At 41.0% G+C, this 24,522-nt stretch overlaps 1 protein-coding gene across 1 annotated transcript in view; it reads left to right on the top strand.

Annotated features, from left to right (window-relative positions):
• The first annotated feature begins 1,556 nt into the window (after positions 1–1,556).
• ephb4a (eph receptor B4a) overlaps positions 1,557–24,522 on the top strand; it is a 31,859-nt gene continuing 8,893 nt past the window's right edge. The window contains exons 1-5 of the mRNA XM_026328088.1: positions 1,557–2,396; positions 18,327–18,397; positions 20,174–20,455; positions 21,797–22,187; positions 24,353–24,505. Of these exons, the coding sequence (XP_026183873.1) occupies positions 2,327–2,396; positions 18,327–18,397; positions 20,174–20,455; positions 21,797–22,187; positions 24,353–24,505 (967 nt within the window). The 5' untranslated portion in view covers positions 1,557–2,326. The remainder of the gene's footprint in view (positions 2,397–18,326; positions 18,398–20,173; positions 20,456–21,796; positions 22,188–24,352; positions 24,506–24,522) is intronic.

Raw genomic sequence — 24,522 nt, 5'->3', positions numbered from 1 at the left:
ATTTTCATATTCCTTCTTTCAGGATTTGTTTCGCTCTGCAACGTGTCAAATTCTAGATGATAAGGCTTTGTAGCATGTGTCAGCTACTGATTAGATCAATATGGATGGATGGATAAATTGAATGAAATTCATCTGATTACTGTGCTATACAGACAGAAAAACAAAGTTGAACCCAGAAAACAAGCAGCATTGGTCTTGCTTTGCCCAAATTAAACACTGGTCTGGCCTTGTTAGTAAGCTTGCATTGCAAATGTCTTATTTACATTTTATCATTTAGACTTAAAATTAACATTTTCTCTTATTTACGCTGATGTCTTTCCCAGATCTTCTTCAAAAAGTGGTTGCATTCAGTTCCCCTTGAGGAAAACACTCATAAATTCAGTAAGAAAATAGGCTGTGCAGCGACGCTGATGTAATGAATCAGTAATGTTATGGCTCTTATTAAAATATTCTGTGTGGTGAGTTGCAGAAGAAAATATGCACATTTCAGAGACAGAGATGTCATAAAACATACAAATTTCAAAGTGGCGAGGGAGGCGGCACAAATGGGCGATAGCTAATGCTTTCTAATGAGTGCAATGCTAATCATACAAATCTATATTTTCACATTAGAGTGCAAGAAAGGCAACATGGCAATGCATTATGAGTCAGGCGATTTACTAATTTGGTCCATTTGCATTTCACAGATTCCAGCTCCTTTGACCTCACACTGGAGGCCACACACTGTACTTGTAATGACAAGTGTCTTTGAAGGCCTGTGCTGCTCTGTGCCTCCAATTTGCCACAACTGAGAAATGTTTTTTTTTATCAGATTTCTCTGTATTTTGGAAGAGATGTACTGGATTTAGGTCAGCCTAAGGAATGTGAATGTTTTCCCAGTAGGCCCTGAGTCATTGAACTCAACACCTTGTATACAGTTTACTGAATCAGCATGCCAGTACTTGTAAAGAGGACTTAATTGTTATTTTGAAGTCAAGACAGTTAGAAATTAGCTGAATAACACCGGAAGTTGTGAGAATTACTTGTCAAAATAAAAGCATTCTTTCCTTTAGCTATTGTGGCTTAACCTTAAGCGTGCATTTGGCCTGTGTAGGAAGAAACAGGATTTGGCATAGACTCAAACCGCATCCAATTGTGTGTTCACTGTGGTAGTTTCGTGTTTCTTTGTGTTAGTTTGGTGGTGGTTATGATTTTCTCTGTGGTCATTTAGTGTCTCTGTGTCAGTTTTGCATCTTGTTATTGTCTGAAGTCTCTTTTCTTGTTTTTGTTTCTTTGTGTTTGTTGTAACTTTGAGTATTTTTGTTGTTTCTTTTTTAGTTCTGAGTGTCTTTCATTAATCAAGTAGCACGTTATCAGGCCTGTAGACACACACGCAGAGTGTGTTTCATCCTTGCGTTAGGACGTTCAGCACTTTCCACGTTTGGGCTTGTGTGTTTTTATTTTTAAGGGGCTCCGCGGAAATTCCGCCTCTTATTGCGTGCGCTTGACGCCGCTGTCATGGAAACGTGAGTGGGCGGGGCTTGCATGTGCCACTGGGCTCCGGGTTTGATGCGGGTATGAAGCGGTGACCACATCGCCGTGGTCCACCCTGCGAGCTGCTGCACAACTTAATATCCGCCGTGTGTCCGGTGCGCTCACTTACCCACACAGCAAACTAGACCTTTTCTGCTTCAGTCCTGCGAAACCAGACCAGACTAGACCTGTCGCGCAACATCCACACCACCTTTTCGTGTATGTTATTTTTTTCTACCCGCAGCCAAATAGTCTGGCGCTTGAAGGGGACGAAAAGGTAAACAGGCTTTGGAGAATTGTGCGCAGAACATAACGAGAAGATGCGCAAGGTGGTCTGAGTGGATGGATAATGAGGATTGTCTCTGCAACTAACACATCTACACTGAGGTGCCCTGGTTGCGGATTGAGCCTGCTCGGTCATCAAAGCTGAGGGGGGGAAACCTGAGAGCCGACAACAAGTTTCAGCCATGCGCCCCGTGTGCTGACAGAGGACCGAGCTGCAGCACCGTGGACTGTTTCCGACTGTCGGTTTCAGTCCAGACTTTCAGCACCACGCAAAGTTTCCAGTGTGTGATAAGAAGCTGGATCCGAGCGTGCTTTCATACACTCCATCAACAGACAGCCGCACTTAGCCTGAGTGCGTTTTCTGCTGCAGTGTTGTGACCACAGTGTGAGGCTCCCCGAACTGAAGTCCACTTTAAATGCGGACTGGTTTGCGGTCAGTGAGTGCACAGCCGAGCTGCCGGTGCCTGTTGGGTTTTAATTCAAGGCAAGACAGAAGTCGGGTCATTTTTCCGGTTTTAGTGGCCCCGCTATGGAGCTGACATGCTGGAGCGTCGCCTTGCTGGGCTGCATCCTTCTGCACTGGGTTTCTGCAGAGGAAGGTGAGTCTGGATTGTATTTTTTCCTACCATCAAATACGGTTTTCCCTCTTTATAAGGCTGACTGAATATTACACCCTGCTCCTTACATAAAAAAAGGATGCGCAGATAAATAATTTGAAAAGATGCTTTGCAAAATCTCAGGGAAAAAAAAAGTTAGCAGGATATGGCTGCAGCCTCACTAATTAAAAGTACCGTATAGCATTAATCCCAGTCTGGATCTCAGTGTGGAAATATTCATAACCCTCTTCTTATTTAAACACTGGGTTATTTAGTTTATTTTAAAAGACTTTTTCCACTATGCTGCCTAAGGAATAATATAATATCTTCAGGAGGGCCATTTCTAAGACAAGTCAAAATTAGTTTTCACTTTCAAGTCATCAAAAGATCCTCAGGGGGTGCTTCCTAGGGGACCCTTAACCAGTTTATCCTAAAATCAATCCTAGCTTTTAGAAGCTAGGAGGAACATCTAACACTCTGGACCAAACATATAATCTGGATCATAAATTTCATTAGTTTCTGGCAGCAGATTTGAGATAATGGGCAAAGGAGCCTGGATCTGTTTTACGAAAACTGCAGGGACAAATACGACTGAAATAAGACTGATGTTATAATGTTTAAAGGATATGATGGTGTCAGATTATGTGGTTTTACAGGTCATCATCAGTATAACAGCAGGACCAGTGTCTGGGTAATTTGATTAATAAGCTTGATTTGTGTTTTTGTGACACTAAAAGGGAAGTTTCAGCAGGTTAACTGGAAACCGATCTGAGCTTTCTGTAAAAGTGTTATTTCAAAAAATAATAGGCCTGTGTTTACTGAGGATCAAAGGATCACAACTGGGTTTGGGTTAGAGCTGTTGAACCACAGGGTACCTTAATGCTGTGGAGGCTGCACACTGTTATGCTCCTGCAAAGACTGATCTTTATTCCCTACCATGCTTTTTCTGGTTTATATTGTTTTGTAGGCTTATACACGACTGCTTAATGTGATGCTGTTTCACTGTGGCATGACCAGTTTTCCTGATGTCGTTCTCCCTCGCTAGTTAGCACCAAATACAGAAAAATTAACACACAACAAAATATTTACAAAACAGCCATTTTTCTGGCAAATTCCCAACATGTGGGAAGGAGGTATTTTATAATTACAAAAAAAAAAAAAAAAAAAAAGAATTTGGCCTGAAACCAATGAGCGCTTTAACAATAAAACTTTTCTCCACGTTTTCTCATTCCAATCAATAGTTGCTGTAAACAGGAACACCATGAACATGCATGGCTTCACATGCTCTGTAGCAGGAACACAAATCTGTCAACTGCGTCTGGTTTGAGACACTATGCGTCCGCTGCCCTTTCTTCTTACAGGGGCTTATAATATGGCTTTTACAATAGACTGCACAAACACAGGGATATAGAGTGTGTGGCATTACTCATGGTTTTCTTCAGGGTGTTTTCAAGCCTGAATTTTCCACTTGTGCGTACACACCCATCAAAAGAAGATGTTAAGTTACCGCAGCCGCTGTGTCTGACTTCTTTGCGGGAAGGACGTTGTATTTCAGGAGAGGAGTTTGGGGATTTTCCCAAACACTTCATTTTAGTCAAGAGTTTTCTGGAACCCAGGGATCGTGGCCATTTGTGGAGCTGTAGCTTGTCCTCCAGCTGTGGCTGCAGGTTGCTCAACTGCTGTACAGCAAAAAAAAAAAAAAAAAAAAGTTTTTCTGTGTGTTTTTCTGCAGAACACAGGAGGCACTTAACCCTGGATTTGTGTGCAGGAAGAAATGTCCAGTGGGTTTTCTGCTGGCAGAATCATCAAACATGTCCCTTAGAAAATCCCTTTGAATAGTCTCAGTTGACTTGGCTCTGGTTCCCCTTTGCTGGTACTTACAAGATGCTGGTTCCAAACAGGTACGGTGCCAGCACGATGTGGGGATCAGGGACATAGATGAGGGGTTGTAGCGCCTAGTCGCCTGACTCCAGAACATCTGTGTCTTACCAAGTGTGAACAAGATGTCTGGTTTGGTTGTCTTAGGTAATGGCTCACTCTACTGCCAGCACACGGTGGATTGTCCCCCTCGTTGTTCTCAACTTAGTTGGGAATTCTGTAATGAACTGATGGGAGGGCAGATGAAGCTCGCAGCTGCCAAATCTCTCCTCCTTTTCCAACTAAAGGATAAATGACTCACTTACACAAGCCACTTGCTCGCTCAGCGCATGGATCTCTCTTCCTTCTGTCTCCATGAAGATTAAAACACAGACCTCTTGATCAGATAATTACTTTGGCTGGGAATTAATAACAAGCTTTGGGTGGAAATTAGTAACGGGGATACACACATATTGTCACACACACACACAAGCAGCCAACACTCTGCTGCGCCTCGCATTTAAAATGGTTACATGTACAGAAAAAAACCCAAAAAACGTGGCCTTAAACTGAAAAAGCAAAGGCTTTTTAACTAGTATTAATAATTCTCACTGATGTTGTCCAACTAGGATTTTAGAACATATTTGACTTTTTAAATGCTGGCTGTAAATGCTCCCTTTCCTCCCACAACCAGGCTCAACTCATAAAGTGCCCATTTTGTTTTTCTCTGTGCCCCTGTTTGTTCTCTGTCTTACCAAAGGCAAGAAACAGCCAGTGACAAAAACACTGCAGTCTCTTGCGCCAGTTCTGGTCCAAAGCTTTAACGATACTAACGGCATTGTCAGAATTGATGCAAACCTGCTTCCGCTCGTCTAGACGTGTTTTCGGCGATACTGAATCACCTGTGGGATCATCTGAGATGTAATGGGATTGCAGACGGCCACTCTTAATGACATCAAAAAAAATGTAACCACATTTTTAGAAAATATGCAAAAGAAAATGCTAATTAATGCACTTTTCAATTATTTGAAGGGCGTTGTTTCATCAAAATATACAGCAGGTGCTGCCTTTCCCCAGTTGAGTGCTCTAAATCTTTGCAGAGCATGAGGGCACAGTGAGATGACATAAAAAAAAAAACAATGAAATAGGCACCAGTCCAACTTCAAACAAGCAAAAATGACATTGAGATCATGATGGAAACGTGGCATTAAGGTTCGTTTCATGTATTTATTCGAGGCAGGTTACAGTCTCCCTGTTGCTCCACACAGATTTGATGTTTTCTTCTGCTGCAGTGTTTCTTCTCTCTCCGACGCAGCAGATGCTTCAGTGACGAATAACTCACATGTGTCATATAAGTCCTGATCAATTCGCTGTATCGTCTTTGTGCACATTTTGATTTTGTCTTTTGTTTTACCAGTTTTTTTTTTTCTTCCAACCTCAGCCAAAAGCAAATAGAGCTTTGCAATATTTCAACCTTTTTCCAAATCTCTAAGCAATTTTCACTGAGGTTTTTTTTTTTTTTTTTTTTTTAATGCACCAACCCGAAAATACACTAGACCCCCTCTCAGTGAAATATACTATAAAGCTCTTGTATTTCTGCGGCTCGACTCAGTTGTGGTGGAGAAACAGATGAGATTCTGAATTTGATGTGCAATTGTCTGCTGAAATTGTTTGTTTTTGACTGAGGTGCTTGTGCTTAGCACTTATGGTTTAAAACAGCTTTGTAAATCTAACTATCTTTTCATTGGCAATGCGCTGTGTATCTTCTGCAATATGGTATGTTATTGCAGCTGTTGCCTCCTTTTTACAAGTCATCCTTTCACATAGTATGCAACAAGAGAGTGCAGCTGCCAGTGCAATTTGCTTAGAGTGGGTCTGTCTTGTTGTTGGCCTGAAAAATATCTACAGCACTTTTAACCTTCTGGTGATGGAAAGAAGGGAGCGGTGTCATGCTATATCTCTTGTAGACTTTACCCACAGCAGTGGTTTGTTCAATAATACTCTCCCTCAAGCCAAGCAACCCAATACAAAAGAGGTGACATTAACACCTATTGTTTGGCTCCTGAAATGCAGCCCCCTATTGTGAACAATGAGCTCACACAGCAACATGTAGATGGACCAGGGGCGCAGTGGGATTAATGAGATTAATACATTCCAGTTTCAATTTGGGTTACATGATATAAAAACATGTTGTAAAAAGAAATCCCCATAATTCATCACTGCTAAGGTGATATGTTGTTGACAAAGGTCCACGGCTTCACCAACGCGTTTGCTGTCGATCGCTTGTGGTTTGGTGGAAGCAGCTACAACAGTGCACATCCGTATCTTGCCTCACACAGATACTGCACCAGTTGCTCACATCCAGCCAGCAAAACAAGATGTAACAGGCTCTTTAATATGGAATTAAGCAAAACATTCAGGGCTTATATTTATTTTTTCTGCTGATAGTTAACCGCTTTCAGATGAAAGGCAAGGCTGACATCAACTCTCAAAATAGGGGGTTGTTCGAGCATTTTGTACTCAGTCGGTCTTCTCTTTATTCTTTCACCTGCTGACTCCTCTTAGCATACAACTACTGTGATGAATAGCATGGTGCATCACAATCTAAACTAAAACTTACTAAGGGGCTCAAATGCAGAAAGGATGTTTTTATCTAAGAGGCCTTACTTGAGCCCCAATCCCTTCTTTCACACAGGCATGTAGCTTTTTCTTTTGCTACTCTTTCCACGTCCTATGTCTCCTTGATGTTTGACTGGTGCTATGCTGTTTTCTCTTGCTGACTGTCTCCCCTGCCGTGGAAATGTGGATCGTTTCCCAGAAATCCTTTTAAACGGAACCGATTTTTATAAGAAAGGGATTTGCATTTAAAGCAACCTCCCCCTTCTCTGAAAGCCTGTATCCCATCATCCTCAGTACCTCAGTCCAATGATTAGCTTCCTCAAGAGTTAAACAGGCATCCGAGTGCCACAAGTACTCTCAGTCTGTGTCTCTCTCTCTCACTTCTCCCCTCCCAGAGAAGGATGCGTATGGCAGCCGGGAATTGCAGGTGGATGATAGTTTAGCTCGGTGAGAGGCTACACCCAGTCTATACATCCATGTCAGGCATTCGTTTTGGAGAGCCAGTCTGTCCTCCACCCACACGCTGCTCTCTGAGAGTGGGACACAATGGGGACAGGCTGCAGCGGAGAGAGGGAATGAGGCCACAGCCTATCAGCCATAAGCACCAAGGAGAATGGCACTTTTAGAGGGATGGGGGGTTCGCTTTGAAGTGAGTCAAGGAGAGATGGGGAGACCGGCATGAGTCGACGAAACAGAGAGCAAGTGCAGAGAGGGCAAGGAGGGTGGGCGTGTGCATGTGTGTGCACATCTGCACACTGCATAATCAGCGAAGTATGTGTATTTGCATTCAGTAATCGTGCACACCTGGGGCCAGATAGTATATGAGATATGTGTGAAGGGCTGAGTATGTGATTATAATAAAGGGATTAAAAGGCCTTTAATTAGAAGACAACAATGGAGAGGCAGCTATTTATCTCAGGTCCATCTTTCTCATTTATCTTTCACACTAATCACAGTTGTTATTTGAGGCATACTGAGTCTCATGTTGGGGGGAAAAAAAAAAAAAGAGTCTTTTGTGAACATTCCTACATGCCATTGTTGTCTTATGCCTTGTGATGTTTTTTTGTCCCTACATTCAAAAATAGAATGAAAATTTAAAGGGAAAACGGCAGCATGAGGCGGACGAGACGTCTGAGGCTGGCTGAACAAGAACTGATTAAAAAGGCGACCTTGATGTAGACATTTCTCAGCTCGGAGCACCCACCATCAGTAGACTTGATTCGATTTGAATCTGGGATATTTTCCCTCCTGCGTCATAGCTTGACCTACATCTTGCGTTTCGAAATGCTGGTTTTAAGTTAAAATGCAATTCACTTGGTTCAGCGTCAACCTAGAGAACAGGTGTGTTTTTGCTTCCACCTTCCCACATTTGCGCATCTTCACTGGGCCTGCTTTTATATATCTCACTGGACCAAGTGGCCTCTGCTGTATACGACATATCCGAGGTATTCCTGCACACTGGCTGTCCTCCTGCAGCTTGCAAACACTCCAGAAAGGAGTGGGTCTGTTCAGTTAAAGAAGCATTAAACACCTTTTTTTGGCAGCTTGGTGTCTTCTTTTTAAGGAGTGCTGCACGCAAAATGTTCTTTCACATTTTGCCTTCCCTCATATTCATATGGCATATAATGTTTCTTCAATGGTACCTGGTGTCTCCACTCAGCCGTGCCCAGTCGGTCAACAATCGCTGTATTTTTAAAATTGGTTCTATTTTCTGAAATTGGACAAAGGAATGGTTTTGAAATTCAAGCAGTTTGTAAACTACTAAATTCCCCCCCCTGCTGAAAATGTAATATGGCTGCCAGAGGAAGGAAAATTATGCTCTTTTTACTCTAAATAAACAGCTTCACAACCAAAGATGGGTCTTATCTTTATTCTGAAGATATCGGTCACCCCCCACACGCACTGTCATTCGCCAGGCCTGTAGGAGCATTGCATAGGCTGATGAGGAGAATTAGCTCCCACCATGTCTGAAAAAGTGTAATGTGTCAGTGTAAAAGAGAAAATTCTTGCAGAGTCTGTTCTCTTGTATCCTTACTTAGATGTGTCAATCCTTAGATGGTTTATTTAGCTGGAGTCTGCACTGTTAGCTTCAAGCTGTCCACCTCCCACAGCAGATTAGTCACTGAATGCTGTGTGTGTGTGTGTGTGTGTGTGTGTGTGTGTGTGTGTGTGTGTGTGTGTGTGTGTGTGTGTGTGCGCACGCACTCGTTTTCTTTAGCAAGTGCATTTTTTTTTTTATTTCCAAAATGAATTGTAGATTCAGTTTAGTTAAAGGCTTTGATAAAATCTCTGTTTTAAGTACAGCAGTAGACATTTTTGGGGCTCGTGGAGAGTTTGTTAGATGCATCACAGCAGTAGATGGATACTAGCTGGGGTTTCATTATGCCAGATTTAAAACAAGATAGGTCACCTGTTAAATATTATTTTGAATGAGTTGACATTTCTGTGCCTTTTCTACAAATGGGAGTTAATCCTGCTGCTGCAGCTCTACAGCATAGTGTATCATTCCAGCTTTTTAGGTGAGCATTGCAGCATTATAGAGTGGGCCCCAGGCTTTTCTATTCTTGATTAAGTGACAAAAGCCACAACATTGCTAATTATTAATCTGTAGTTGCCTGACTGGGCAAACTCCCTGGTCTGATTATTGGAAGACAGATCAGACAGGTGTGGGGGCCAGAATCTCCTGCTGGTTAGGAAGATCAGCCCAGATTTTAGCGCTGCGTGCCTCCAAAGTGCCCACCCTGCAGGGGTGCCAGTCTCTGACAGACCCTGACCTCAGATCCCCCTGTGGACCGAAGACGACTAAGAATGTGTTTGGAAACAAACACTTTCCCTTGGTGTTTTGGTGTAATTACACTTAGATCAGCTCTCTGGCTTCTTCACAGATGATCAACTGCCTTCAAGCCTTCTGAAAAGGAGATTGCCTAACTTTAGGCTGGTAGAGAGCAGCTGTGACCACAGTGTGATGATGTGTGATGGCTTCCAGGTATAGTGCAGGGAAGTGTCTGTATAGACTTGTCAGTCCTGAATTTTCTTCATTAGGATCTTGGTGATGTATTGACAGCTTTCGGTCGTATTTGTGTTTGAGGCGCCCTCCCAGGAAGATGAATATTTTTTTTTTGACGTTATAGAATAAACTGAAAATGTGTAACATTTGTCTGTTTGCAGTCAAGCATGGAAATGTGTTGTTCCTTCTCCCCACTCTGATCACAGACTCTAGACTGTTTGCTCTGATGTTGACTGGCACATCACCCAATGGACAGAGCACCAAGTCCCAGTGAAAAAAAACAAAAAAAAAAACTTTTCAAAGGTGATGAGCATGGCTTTGAGTTTTTAGCTCATTTTCTTTTCTCCTCTACAGCTGTACGAACTACTGCCTTTGACGGCATCTAACAAAGTAAATCCTTTTACCAATGACATGTCTGTAAAAACTAGAATCACAGGACTAGTATTTTTAAAAGACCAAAGTGCTGAAATGTTCTGGGCAGCACACACGTGTTTATCAAGGTGCTTGCTGTACAGTCCCCTCGTATCAAGGCTTTTACAGGAAATAATACACATTTTCCAAGTTTAGAAGAGGTTACAGCAGGGTTTAAAGATTAGATGTGTAAAGCTCATAGCTCACAACAACAAGGCATTCTTTGTCTCACAGTGTCTACGTGTTTTTCCCACTAAATAAAGACATAAAATCTAAAAAAAAGTGCAATAGTGTTGCATTATGGTATGTAACTCAGGTAGGCTCCTGCAGTATATTTTTACGTACTGATTTGATTGGGTCGGACTATATTAATGATTACATTTGACCTACATTTGCCTTGATGTTGTGAGACAGGTTAGTTTTTCCCTACTGTTACCTGATGACGGAAGAGAGAAAATTTGTATAAACTGGGAGAGGAGAGTTTGGTTTAGAAAGGATAATTGTAATTAATTAATCAAAATGAATCAAGTGATTTTAGTCACTTTTTAAGTGAAAATGCCAGATATTTTCCCAGCTGGTTAGATCTGAAAACTTGATGCTTTTCTTTGTCATACATAATAATGGAACGTCTTTTGAATGTGTGGAAAATTAAAATGGCAAGTTTCCAGTTTTTTATGACAATTTTGGTTTCAGTAATTATCTGTGGAATGAAATCAATAATGAAAATAATTGCGAGTTGTGTTTCATGGTGAAATTTGTCTTCAGGTTATAGTGAAACTGATAAATGATGGCCTCTTCAAAACCTAAATACATCACACTCTACTGGCTTGTCCACTTGAAATTTTCTGAAAGTGTTTTTTTTTCTTCTTTTACCTCACAGTAACCTTTATTTAAGGACAACCTGAATTGTAGAAAAGTTGATGAAAAATTGTTTGAAAAACGTGGCATAACAAAATACTTGGTAATACTTTTTTTTTTTTTTTTTTTTAAGGTCATTCAAAGTTTTTCTTTATAATTAATTTCTCCTAAAATATTCTGTCTCAGGAAGCCACTGGGGAGTTGGTGTAGAGAACAACAATGTTCTCAAGAGAAAGCCTTTCAGAGTTTGGTTATTTTTGAATAGGGCTTGAGAAAGTGGTGCCCATAATTGGAAGTAGCAGGAGGTGAATGCACTCGGTGTCAGATCCGTGTTCCAATAAAGCTGAATTATGCTTCAAGGCGATTTAATCAGTGCTACTGTACGAAGGATAGCACACAGCTAGTGCTTAAAAGTGTCTACTTAGAATCGAACTCTGAATGATCAACCATTTCACCAAAAAAATGTCTTTTTTTATTCCTTTTGTAGCAGGAATTAAATGTTAAACCTGTGCCTCTCACTAGACCGTTCCTGTTGTACCCAGCAAACACTTCCAATAATAACACTTTAATCTATTGGCAGTCATAGATGTCGCCTTTCTGCAGATAATGTGCATTCCTCATTTACTGTGGTCTCTTTGGGAATATCTTCTGGCCATGCAGCGTGGTGAATCGTGTTTGTCTGAGCAAAAAAAAAAAAAAAAAAAAGGCAGTTTGACTCCATGATGCACGAATGCTGGTGAGCGGTTGACACCACGGGTCAAAACTCATTACTCGTGGGCGGCGATAGAAAAAGACACAGAACCAAGTTTATGCTTCATATCCTCTTAACCTTAACCTCTTTTTATGAGGTTCAAAACTTTATACCACTATGCTTAAAGTAAATATTCTCTTTGAACTTGTGTGACTTGAATAATGCAACACATTTCCCTTCCACATTAGCACAGTTAATTAAAAGTGAAGAGCAAGGAATCGTAGATGCATCTATCTGTATTAATAAACAATGGTTTTGTGTTCCAACACCAGGGAGTAGGTACTGTTACACCCTTCTTCTTCTGATGCACAGATGTGTTGACATTTACAGATGTGTTGGGGGAAAATTAAAAACGTGATATAGAAGTCAGAACATAGACTAGAAATATTTGTACAGATTTTATTATGAGCTGAGGATGAGGAGTCATCTGACCGCTCATGTAAGTTCTCCACAGTAAACTGATGATGTACATGGGGAAGACGACACATTTGCAGCTGGAAATGATTAATGTAATGACTTTGTCTTGTGGATCTCCAATGGTCGTGTAAACCTAAACCACAACGTTCAGAGGTCAGGAATTGTAGAGCTGTATGTAATCCTCAGTGCTCTGGGTGAGTCAGATTCCAGCAGTGTTGATCCTCTCCGGTAGCATCTTTGGCTCCTGTCCAGCATGAAGCTCCTTTCCTAACTAGGTCACATCCTGTCCAGGGAGACGAACCACAACCCTTATTGATATGCGTCCCTGAAGATAAAGAAGAAAAGTGTCAAACATTAACACCTTTTCTTTGTCCCACCTTTGCTCTTTTCATCTCACTTCTCCATCACGCATATTTAAAGCAGCTGAGCTCACCCACATGTGCCACAGGAGCCTTTTGTTATACAGTAGACAAAAAGTTTAAACAGTGTCCCTCTTGGCTGCTGTGCATGTCGGTGATGTGCGTGTTGGCGACCGGCCCTCACCAGACCAGGAGACAGGAAGGGGGCAGGAACTGAAGGAAGCTGAGGTCTAATCACACTAGACACAACTCTGTCAAAGACACACAAACATGCTTCTGCTACACACACATACACACACACACACACACACACACACACACACACACACACACACACACACAGACAGACAGACAGACAGACAGACAGACAGACACACTTGCAGTGCATAGGGTTTTTTTTAAACATTTATCCTAGACTTCCAAAACAACATATGGGAAGCAGACACATGGATTTTTACTTTTCATTTGCATTCTTTCTGTGCACGATGGTAGACATCCTACATGCCAAGGACATATAACATCTGGACTTTTAAAGATTAACCAACAAGTAGCGTGTGGTCAGTAACAGCTGTAGGACAGTCACCTGTGTAATAATAATGAAGGTATTGACTTTCTGTAATTATTTAAATAGTGAAAGCTCAACAAAACAAACTACTGAATTCTCTAGTAGAAGCTATCATCCATCAAACTAATGTTAACACAGGCAGCCTCATTACTGTTGCCTTTATTTTGCCATGTGTGCATGTTGGCCACAGTTGGAAACATCTGCAAATGCTAATATGGAGAGAAACTGACCAAAATGAAGGAAAAGATTGTAAGAATTATTAGTATTCATGTTCTTGCCAAAAAGTTACTGAAGTCAGAAAATAGCACTGTGTTGTTTGAAGCTACAGCGAGCAGCAGGTTAACTCAGCACAAAGACTAGAATCAATGCACAGCTGGTCTAGCTGTTGCCTGTCTGAAAATAACTAAATATTTCTAGCAGCATGAATGTATGGGTTTAACAGTAAAGATATTAGTTAGATTTTAGAGGTGGCCCTGGATTTTGGTGCCAATAATCTATCCACGCACATATGTGAGTGGTATCGCTATCCTCGTTTAATTCCTGGCAAAAAAACAAATTACATTATACAAAGTGAATATACCAAAATGTTGAGCTATTCCTGTATTGTTAAATGTGAAACATGGAGGTATCAAATTGCTTGTAGCACCATAACATTCAATAAGCATGCCTGATTTCAAGGTATCGGCATAGCAGAATTTAAAACATGTGCCTCCTGCATCCACTGAAACACACAGTCCTACCTAGAGGACAATATGAAATCACTTTACTAAGAAACAGGACAAACCTGCACCTTTAGGCCTAAATGCCAAACCCCAAAAACAGATGCAGCAAACAATGCTGCCTAACAATTTATGATTTATTACATTTTTGTTTCACATTGATTAAATCATTTTATGGAAAAAAAAGCATAACAAGCAAAAACTATGTGTTTCACTGGCACAACGAAGTGTGTTTTTTTTATGTTGAGAGAATTAGGCTACACATCTGGTACATGTCAGTGACGTCACCGTGAACGGAAAAAATTACGTGCACAGAGATACATTATAATGACACCGATGTGTTATCATGGCTTCATGTTGTCTGGCCAAGCACTGACATAATGTAGCCTAATGAACATAGCAGTAATATTGGCAAACACACTGATAGGCCTGTTTATATCTGTCATATGTAAATCCCAAAACCTCTTTAACATCTCTTCCTCTCTTCTTGCATTCCTCTTTTTCATTATCCCTATTCTTCCCCTCTGTCTCCATTTCTCTAGGTGTAGAGGGGTAATTGGCACTCTGTTTCTTTAATTAAAATGATGTCTAATTGTAGCTGAAGAAATGGCAAATGTTCCTAGTCCTATAATTTCCCTCTCACACTCCAGAGCCGCAAAGAAAATGGAAAACAGGGAGGGAAAGGGCACAAGGTGTCGAAATTAACCCACAAGCAAAGTTATATGAGGAAAAAGGGGGGGGATTCAGATCAAATGTGTTCTGCTCTCTAATTTGAGGTCAGTTATTTAAAGGCTGAAGACATCTCTATAGAAAATGAGTTGCCTTTTGTAAAATAAATAAATAAATAAATCCAGGGTCATGTTTTACATTTCAAAAGAAAACCTTGTACAACACCCTCCACTGTTATTTGCTTTTCATATAGAAAACTTAATACCTTTGCCTCTGATGTGGTTTTCTGACATGGTTTGATGAAAAAAATAAACCTAGTCCTTTTATACTGTACTGGCATCTCAACCCACCTACTTCAGGCTCTCTTCTGTGTCTTTATGTAGAAACAAAAATGACTTTTAGAACCTTTTTCAGTAATTGTAATTCTCAACGCTCAGTCCTAGTCGCTTCACCAGTGGTAGTATCAGTTTAGACGTCTCCAGTGTCTCGTAATGTGGACGATTGTAGTGTAATTACTGTACGGTTGTTTGTTTTGGGTGTTAAATATGGCCAGATGACGAAATTTCATTGTTTCTTCATTTTTCTAGCACTGTGGGCAATTTTCTGGCAGTGGGTGGTCGCCACTACTGAAAGAATGTAGAGGAAACGCCGGCTTCCTCTAACAGGGCTTAGGTCTGAATGTACTTCAGTGAAAGGCAAGGCCGTGCATGCACATAACACGCTCACTTGAAATATTCATGCACCCTCACCATCTCATAGAAAACACTCACGCTCACGCATCCTGTCTCATAAACCTTAATGATAGAGCAGAGATAAACAGTGATTATCGTGCCTGGGGGGTGGGGAGGTGTTTCTTTTCCACTACTTCAAAAAAAAAAAAAAAAAAATCATATAAAACAGAGGCATGTGTACATGTGAAACATGGAGATGGAGCAGTCTCCTGATTATTATGAAGGTGTTTTTTAAATGATGCTGAAGTGAACTCAGGATGGACTAAATGCTGGGAAAGCACCGGCCTGAACTTTGTCTCCCAATTATCCTTGTCATCCGCCTTGTTCCTCTTTTCCTCTGCTCTCTGCAGACTTTCCTTTCTTCCGCTTTATCGCCGCTGATTTGTTGTTATACAGCTGGTAGGCTTCAGTGGTTTTTGAAGTGGAAGAAGACGACAAGTGTACGCCTGTATTTCTTTAAGGGAAGTTTGCACAGGGAGCCAAATTAGTATAATGAATAAGAGGAATGTATCAGACAGCCGTGGAAGTCATTGATTAAAGTCACATTTACCATTCACCTCGCAGTGTGATATAATCGCAGACCTGCTACATGTGCAACACTGATGATAAGTAATATCATGTCATTGCTGTGATATGCTTTGCATCAGGCGCGCTCAGATAGATCCGTGCGTATTACATTAACAGGAGTTGTGAGCAGCAGTGGGTGTGATTGAGTGATCGTTGAAATCATTGTGGAAAAATGAGGATATAAAGAATCAGATATTTATAGACAACTCTAGATGCTGTCTACTTCAAACGTTACCGCTAATTATTATCTATTACAGTATAATTGTTTCCTGTTATAATACTGAGGTTAGGAATATATTTATCTAACACTAGTTCAACACAGTAATTTAATGTAATGCAGTAATTCAGTAATCAGAGCCTTCTGCGGTATGTTAAGGACTAAAGACACAGTTTACAGCCCATCTAGAATAGATCACACTTGTCTACAGTGTCTGATCGTTATCCAACAATGAAATATCTGTCGGTTTTGTACAATAGAAGAATACAGCTTTAACAGTTGTTTCAGTAGGAAGCGCAAGTCAGAGATTTTTTGCTGCCATTTCATTGGTATGTGGGCTGGTAAGTGGTAAATGTGATTGCCTCTCACTTTGCACAGGATCACAGGGATTAGTATCTGTAGGCGTTGCAGTTATTTTGGTAAAATACTACAAGTGTTGGTGTTGAACAGTGTTGGTGTCAAAATATATTCATAGAGCACAAGGAGTCCCTAGCATCCTTTGTATCTTTCTAATGTTTTGTGAAGAAGGTTTTACCGATACATCATCTAATTCTCTTTTTCAGAAAAGTCCCAATAATCACGGGGCTTCACGCTGACGATCGACGTTACAAGGGTCAAACTCTAAGGTTGTTCAGGATGAGGTCTGGAGGCTTAGTTTAGACAGTAGCAAACACTGAATACTGAAAACATTATGTTCATTTTCTGCATCAAGATAACTGCAGATAATGTGGAGATAAATATAACCAGTGCTATGGGGAGCCATTATTAAACTGATTGAAGAACTAAAGCGCCATTTAATCTCCACACTGGGATGAATACAGATTGTATCACTCCGTATGAAATTATACACTTGATTTGTACACACATGTTTGCAGAGCAGATGTTTGGGACAGCAAAGCAACATGCTGAAGTAAGTAGGAGGTGGAAACGACACATCTTAAACAGTTGAGAAAAGCAATGCTTTGGCTTCATCCAGGATTCAGAGTGTTGCAGCAGATCTTTTTTTTTTTTTTTTTTTTTTTTTTTTTATGAATGTAAAAATTTACCATAAAAAGAACTGAATCTTATTTAAATTTGGTTTGATTTTAAAGTACAGATTCCAGGCATTTCTTTGTATGATAACTGAAATCAGTGACGTGTGATGGTAAAAAAAATCCAAATCTTTAATTTAAAAGATAAGTAATGCCAGGGCAGAGGTAGTAATGTGGATTAGCAGGGATATGGGATACTGACTTTACTGTTGAACCCCATATTGGGAGCCTAATTCAACAAAACATCTTAATAACCCCAGTGATAAAGTCACACTGAAACCCCCATTTCCTCCAGCATCCGTTTTCATGCAAGTGCTCTCCTTCATCATGGCACACAGGAGAGCTGCATTAAATCCTGTTTATTGGCAAAACCAAATGGCCTGACCCCTACTGCAGGGAACATGCAGGGCTTTAAAAGCTGTTCTGTGACACAAACCTCATCCCATCAGTATAAATACGAGTCACAATTCAGCAGAGACAATCTGCTAAGACAGCTGGAGGGGGGAAATGATGTCCTCACATGAAAAGAAGTCCCTTCACCCAAACCTAACTGTGCTGCAGGTTACATGCAGCTCAGGTTGCAGATATTATTGGGATACTGAATCATAGCAGAACTGCTCAGATTGTTGGTGAGCTGGCTCGCTGCTTCTCAGTAGATTACAGAAATCAGTTCTATTGTAATCACAGATCATGACTGGAAGGGCTTAAATCTTTATGTATATATATGTGTGTGTGTGTGTGTGTGTGTGTGTGTGTGTGTGTGTGTGTGTGTGTGTGAGAGTCTGGTCGATACCCTTGTTTCCACTGCTTGTTCCTTCTCTCCCTGGACAAAAGCAGACTTTTAGTGTGACCACAGGCATGGTGTGTTGCTGGGAACAGTGGGGACATGGGGGAAATAAAAACAAACATGAAAGGAAAGACAATTTTAGTGTAGAGGGAATGTTTCTGTAGATGTAATTGACTGGTGAAACTCCATCTTCTAGCCTAATCCCAGTGTAAGCTATAGCTGATACTCAGCAGAGGGCTTGGGACTCGAAATATGTTCACTCTGCGATTTTAAATTCATTTGCGTGTTTCTCTGAATGTAAATGAGTTTTATATGTGTCATTTTTATATTTCCTGCTGTGAATGTTGAATGTTTTATCTTTTTCGCAGAGGTCCTGATGAACACTAAGACAGAGACTTCTGATCTCAAATGGACCATTTACTCGCGTGCCAAGCCCGAGGTACGTAAGGCCAGCTTTACTATGTCATCTGTATTCCTAACACAGACTTCGTGGTGACTGGGGATTTTTGGCTTCCAGCTGTTCCTTTGTTACTTTGACTATAAAAGGGTTCCTTATATGGCAGGTAACTGACAGAATAAAGGAAACGCCAGAGTGAATGTAGGATTCAAAGTATTGAAAGCAGATGCTTTGATATATCTCATCAACCTTGGAGTTGGAGTCGCTGGCTGCCCACAGTTTTGAATACCGCAGCCAGAAAAAGACATATTTGTAATTTCATCAAGCGAGGAGTGGTTGCTAGGGTATTTTTGCCAGCAGCATCAGTGACCAAAACTGCTCAACTTGCTGATGTCTCAGAAGAAAAATGGTTACAGTGATGATGGCAGGGAGATCTCTGGGACTGGGCAGAAATAGTGAACAGACGTGTGAGTCCTTTTGATTAGGATGCAAAGAAAAATGACAATCTCTTAAGTATTTTAAATTGTCATATTTAACAAAAACGTGGCTAGGGCGCTTTTCATGACACATACTTAAATCTAAAGAGCTAAAACTCCAGTATGATGACAGGCTGTAGTGCAAACATGTCATCAGATGTCCTGTATCAAAAATGACTGATCCTCAAAATGGAGATTTGTGCCAACCTCCAATCTCATCAGATGTAAGTTTTAGCTTTCTCAGTCTCATTGTTAAATGTTAGTTGTAAATATTTCATAAGGAGACCAAACAGAGCTAATATTTGTATTAAACCTCCAGCGTACTCGTTTTATTGCAGCGGTCATAAATATAATTTTGTGGTTTTAACCCTGGTGTGTATTGAAATACAGCTGCAGATTCATCTTTGTTTTCCTTCAAAACACATTTTCAAGGAAGTATCTGAATGATTTTTGTGAAATCCAGATGAGCCCTCTGGGATATTTTGTGCATCTTCATCACAGAAATCATTTTGTTCACAGAAATATGTGCTCCATAGTATTTATTTTTCTTTGGATTAGAGGGGAAATTTCCCCTTCAAGAGATTCAAACCTGGCCCTCAGTGCTCTGCTGCACTGTAATACATTCAGCCCAGTATTCTGCCTCACTCAACACATCATCTGCAAATGGATTTTTAAAGATTTACATATTTATATAACTGAATTTCTGGGCCTCAAGTTCAGCAAATCTGCTCATTTCTGCCCTGAGTATGTTAATTTCTTGCTTGTTTCCTGCTCTTGGGAACATAGTGGTGGTGAACATGTTTGCTGTTGACTCAGAATTTAAACATTAACGTATTTTTTCTTGCATTTGGCTCCCAAACCCCAAACAAATGTGGATTTCTGTAGAGGGTTTTCACTTCATACATATTTGTGATATCCACTCTGTATTCTTGTAATCTGGTCTAAAAGTGTATTTGAGGGGTAAAAGCCGCGTCTGTTTTGGTTTCTGTGTGCACTGATGTGCCTTGTTTGACAAGTGAGACTTGTATTCCCACTAGCTGGGCTGCAGCTCAGCGGGAAGAATGATTTAACGGCCCAGATTCAAATTTGGGCTGGATCAAAATCCACAGCAGTCCAGGTCTGTGCCACAGGCCTCTGACAGGTGCAATACACCAGAGGGCCAAGAAAATATTGCAACATTATTATGTTGAATAGGACTTTTCATGTGACCAATTATTCAAAGACCCTAGCGAATGTGAATTAAACATACCCAGGGCTCCAAAAAATGTTTGCAAGTTTTCTAGGTCAGATGTCATTTTAACATGCAACCTTGACAACCCTTTGTTCTCCCTGTTCCCCTCAGTGGGAGGAAGTAAGCGGTTTAGATGAGGAGAACAACAGCGTGAGGACCTATCAGATCTGTCAGGAGGACAGCTCTTACAGCCACTGGCTGCGCAGTGGCTTCATCCAGCGAAGAGGAGCGTCTCAGGTTTACGTAGAGCTGCGGTTCACCATGATAGAGTGTTCTTCCAGGAGCACCCACCACCGCAGCTGTAAGGAGACCTTTAACCTCTACTACTACCAGGCAGACTCCAACGAGGCCACGGCCACTTACCCACCCTGGATGGAGAACCCATACACAAAGGTACACCCATCCTCTGATGACATGTGCAAATTAGTCACAAATGCTCCTTGTTATGGGACATTCTAGGGTTAATATTTAAAGAGCCTTTTCTCTGTGTGTTTGCTGGAGGAATGACTTTTTAATTGACTTTTAACACATGGAGCATTTACATTATAATGGGTACGCCACCTATTTCAAACATGCAAATAAGTTGAATTGTATAATGTCTTAATTCATTCTGGATCAACTTTTACACATCTGAAACTATAATTCCAGAGCTAATTGATTAAGCACTTATTCTAAAAAAAAAAAAAAAAAAAAAAAAAAAAAGTTTAAAATAGTAAAAAAATATCATTCATGTCTTTCATTTGCTTTTTAGAATATAATATTCAATATTGATCCAAAATCAGTGGAAAGAGTTGCAGATTGATTTTCTATTGGCTGCTTAATTGACTGATTGGCTCTAATTAAATATCTCAGGCTAGAGAAAGCCTGTGCTACAAACTGAGGCTGCGGAGTTTTTTAGCATTTACGAGAGAAGGAGGGTTCATCGACAATAGGTTACTGAATTACCATATGAGAAGTGTAGAAAATACATTTGAAGCTTTACCTATAATAAAAATTCTGAATATTTTGGCCTCTGCTGCAAGTTTAGTGTAAATTTACAAAGCAAGTGTTATGACTGACTCCTTAGCTTTTAATATGCAGTTGGCTTCCATTCATTTATTTGTTTGCAGAAAAGTTAGTTAAGTCATTTATTTTATCACAGTTGACATTTTGTCACTTCTATTTGAGATATTTTTCCCTATGGGACCAAGGAAAAATTTTTGAAAAGTCTCCTGTTTGGTGTTTCACGGTGTTTGCTTATTATTTGTTTGCTTTTATTTTCCAAGCACACAGTTCAGGCCCACAGTTCGTTTCAGCCTCTCATTGTCAAACTGTGTGATGTGGGAGCATCCTTGAGCACACTGCCAAAAAGAGGTTTCAAAATACACCCTGCTCCTCGACCTCATTACACTTAATAATGTAACATTGACAGAAAAATAAAAGTGATGAAATGTTTACTGTGATGAATTACCTTCCTTTCGAGCAAGCTTCACGTCCCCCCAAGTAGAGGTTCAAAGCGAACCATAACAAATGGGAAGGCTGCCAGGGATGTAGTAAATCAGTCTAAAATCACAGAGGTATGCTTTGGAAAGTGTTCAATAATGCAAAGCATATGCAGTGTCTAGTTAATAGATTGAAATGGCTAAAACGTGCAAAACCACTGGTCTAACCTGGACCACTGGCTTTTTAAGACCAAATACTATGTGCTGGAATGTGACCATTACATAAGCCCCTTTCTCTTTCTTCCTGTCCTAGGTGGACACAGTGGCTGCAGACTTTCTACTGAGGGAGGGTGGGGAGCGGAAATTTAATGTGAAGACCTTAAGACTTGGCCCTCTGTCTAAGAGGGGCTTCTACTTGGCTTTTCAGGCCCAGGGCGCCTGCATGGCCCTGCTGTCTGTCAGGGTGTTCTTCAAAAAGTGCCCTCCCCTGGTCAGTGCGCTTTCCTCTTTCCAAGAGACTGTTCCCCATACTCTAGTTCAAGAAGCACAGGGCATATGTGTAGAGCACGCCGCCCAGCAGGGGCCTCGACCTCGGCCGCCAAAACTTTTCTGCGGGGAAGATGGCCAGTGGGTGGGCCAGCCAGCGACCTCCTGCGCCTGCCTACCAGGATTTGAGCCCTCTGAGGGGAACACACGATGCACAGGTAAGAAGAAGGCAAGGTTAGGATGCAGATATATAAGCTGTATCCACAGACCGCAGATTAGGCAGCGTAAACAAGAAAACAATGGTAAGACGAGGGTGGGGTACACGAGGGTTGAAAACATTGGAGAGGAAATGAGAGACTGAGGAAGTTAATGAGGCAGGAGAACGCAGGCAACACGGAGGAGACAGAGAGGTCAGGTAGAGCGGCACTTATCTCAGAAAGGAAGAGCAGGGTCAAAGGCTCACTGCTGCTGCAACTCATGGTTCCTCTAAGATAGAAGAAGAACAGGAGGCCTGGAGAGGTGAAGCGATGCTCAGGGTAAAGATCATATCACTCTGAGAACATCAAAGCAAGAGAGAGACAGAAAAAAAAACAGAAGAAGGAAGAGGCAGGCTGATTCTCTCAGGAGCTGTGCAGCAGCTCTGTTTAATGAGTCCAATTAACAAGCCTCGTGCATGAACACCCTCCACGCGCACGTTTTCACACACACAGACGCACAGACAGACCACTTCACACCAACACGGGTAAACACTGAGCACTAAACACAAAGAAACTGAGAAATGCTACTTTTTTTTTTTTTTAGAAAAATATGTGCTTGCATCGGTCTGTATTTGAAGGTAGGGTTCAGTTTGAGCTCTGTGGGAGGTATAATGATTTTTTCATAACAAAAAAATAATTTCTGACATTTTGCCTCTGCTGAAGTGGGGTTGGCATTTCCAGCATTCTATCACTGAAGATAGCTGTGAGGGAAAACACACTCACCAGACCATAAAGGGAAATTGCCTTTACAGCAAGATTGAACAGTTAATTTGCTTCATAGGCCGGTCATTTCAGAAATGAAGTTGGCATCTAGGTTTAAAATTAAATTAATTTTGCTGTAATGTCATTATCTCCTGTAGACAATGCATATATTTTCTGGGTCAAACACAGCCCTCTAATATAAAACTTATGAATGCTGTCAAGTTAATTTAGTGTTTTAGATAAGCTTGATTAGAATATTTAAACTGTGGCTTTGAAGTGAAGCTCTAACAAGCTATAAATACTGCTACCGGGGATGGGTACATTTCCCCATGTGCCAGTATAGATTTACCATGTTCTACAATACAGAAGAGCAAAAGATGAAAATATGAACAAAATGTTTGTAGCTGCAACAAACGATATGAATGTGAGAGCGTATGTACTTTAATTACTTATTCCAGGCCCTTAAAGGATCAACTTTTGGTCCAAAATGTCCAGATCTCAAACGATAAAAATGGTAACTAAAGCCAACATGGACTCAACTTTCTTATAGCCGGATGAGTCAAAATATAAAAATGCTACTTAGTGACCAGTCCTGACTCCTGTCATGTCTTTTGCATTTGATTTATTTAAACTGTACAATCACTTATTTTGTTTTGTTTTTTTTTTTCACACATGGGGAAATTCCTCCCAGTCAGAAAGAATCAACCAGAGTGTGTTGACCCTGCAAAACAAGTCAGTTTTGTCTAGAGCAGTCCTCCACTTGGAGTGAGAGTTTATTGTTTTATTCCTCTCAGTTGGCAGCTGGGGCGACATTTCAGCCGCCACAATGAACACAGAATGTAAACACTGCAGGTTCTGGTGACCGTTACAAGGTGACAGCTCATTACACATTCATGTGTAGCGCAAGTGTTGCTGTGCGTGTTGAATTTGGTGTGTATAGTGCTCATGTGAGGCTGAGAGGAGAATGGGTTCGGACAAGGGGAAAATAGTGACTTTTATCAGTTACTCATTTTTGATTAAGAAGCTGAAACCAGAGAACAGTCTGTTTTTTGATCAATAAGTGAAAAATGCTTCTTTGTAAGGACCTCCACATGTTTAGTCTCATTAGTCAGTTTACAGTCCAGCAGAAGGCAAATGACAGACAGGTTTACTCACTAAACTGACTATTACAATCAGATTCATTGCGTTCATTGTTGTCACTTTACAGCTTTTAGTACATGGTTGAGGCTGTCAATCTGCAACCATCTGGCACTTTAGTGCCCTGAAAACAGATTTGCAATTGTAAATTCAGTTTGACCCAGGTCTCTCTGGGACACAGTTGGTGTGAAGATGTTGTGCAATATTCTGTATTCTTCACAGATAATACACAGAATAATAGCATGATAATTTTGGCTTTATCTGTGCTCCTGTCCTGTCGTCCTCAGCCTGTCCTGTGGGTCAGTTCAAGTCGGGCACACAGGGACAATGCACAGGCTGCCCTGGATTCAGCCACACCACCATCAGGGGGGCGTCAGTGTGTACGTGTCGCTCTGGATTCCTACGTGCAGAATCTGACGCTCCCGACACCCCATGCACCAGTAAGTATGCATACGAC

This window comes from Mastacembelus armatus, chromosome 14 (assembly GCF_900324485.2).
Source record: "Mastacembelus armatus chromosome 14, fMasArm1.2, whole genome shotgun sequence".
NCBI lineage: Eukaryota > Metazoa > Chordata > Actinopteri > Synbranchiformes > Mastacembelidae > Mastacembelus > Mastacembelus armatus.
This window is presented reverse-complemented; position numbering and strand designations above follow the sequence as displayed.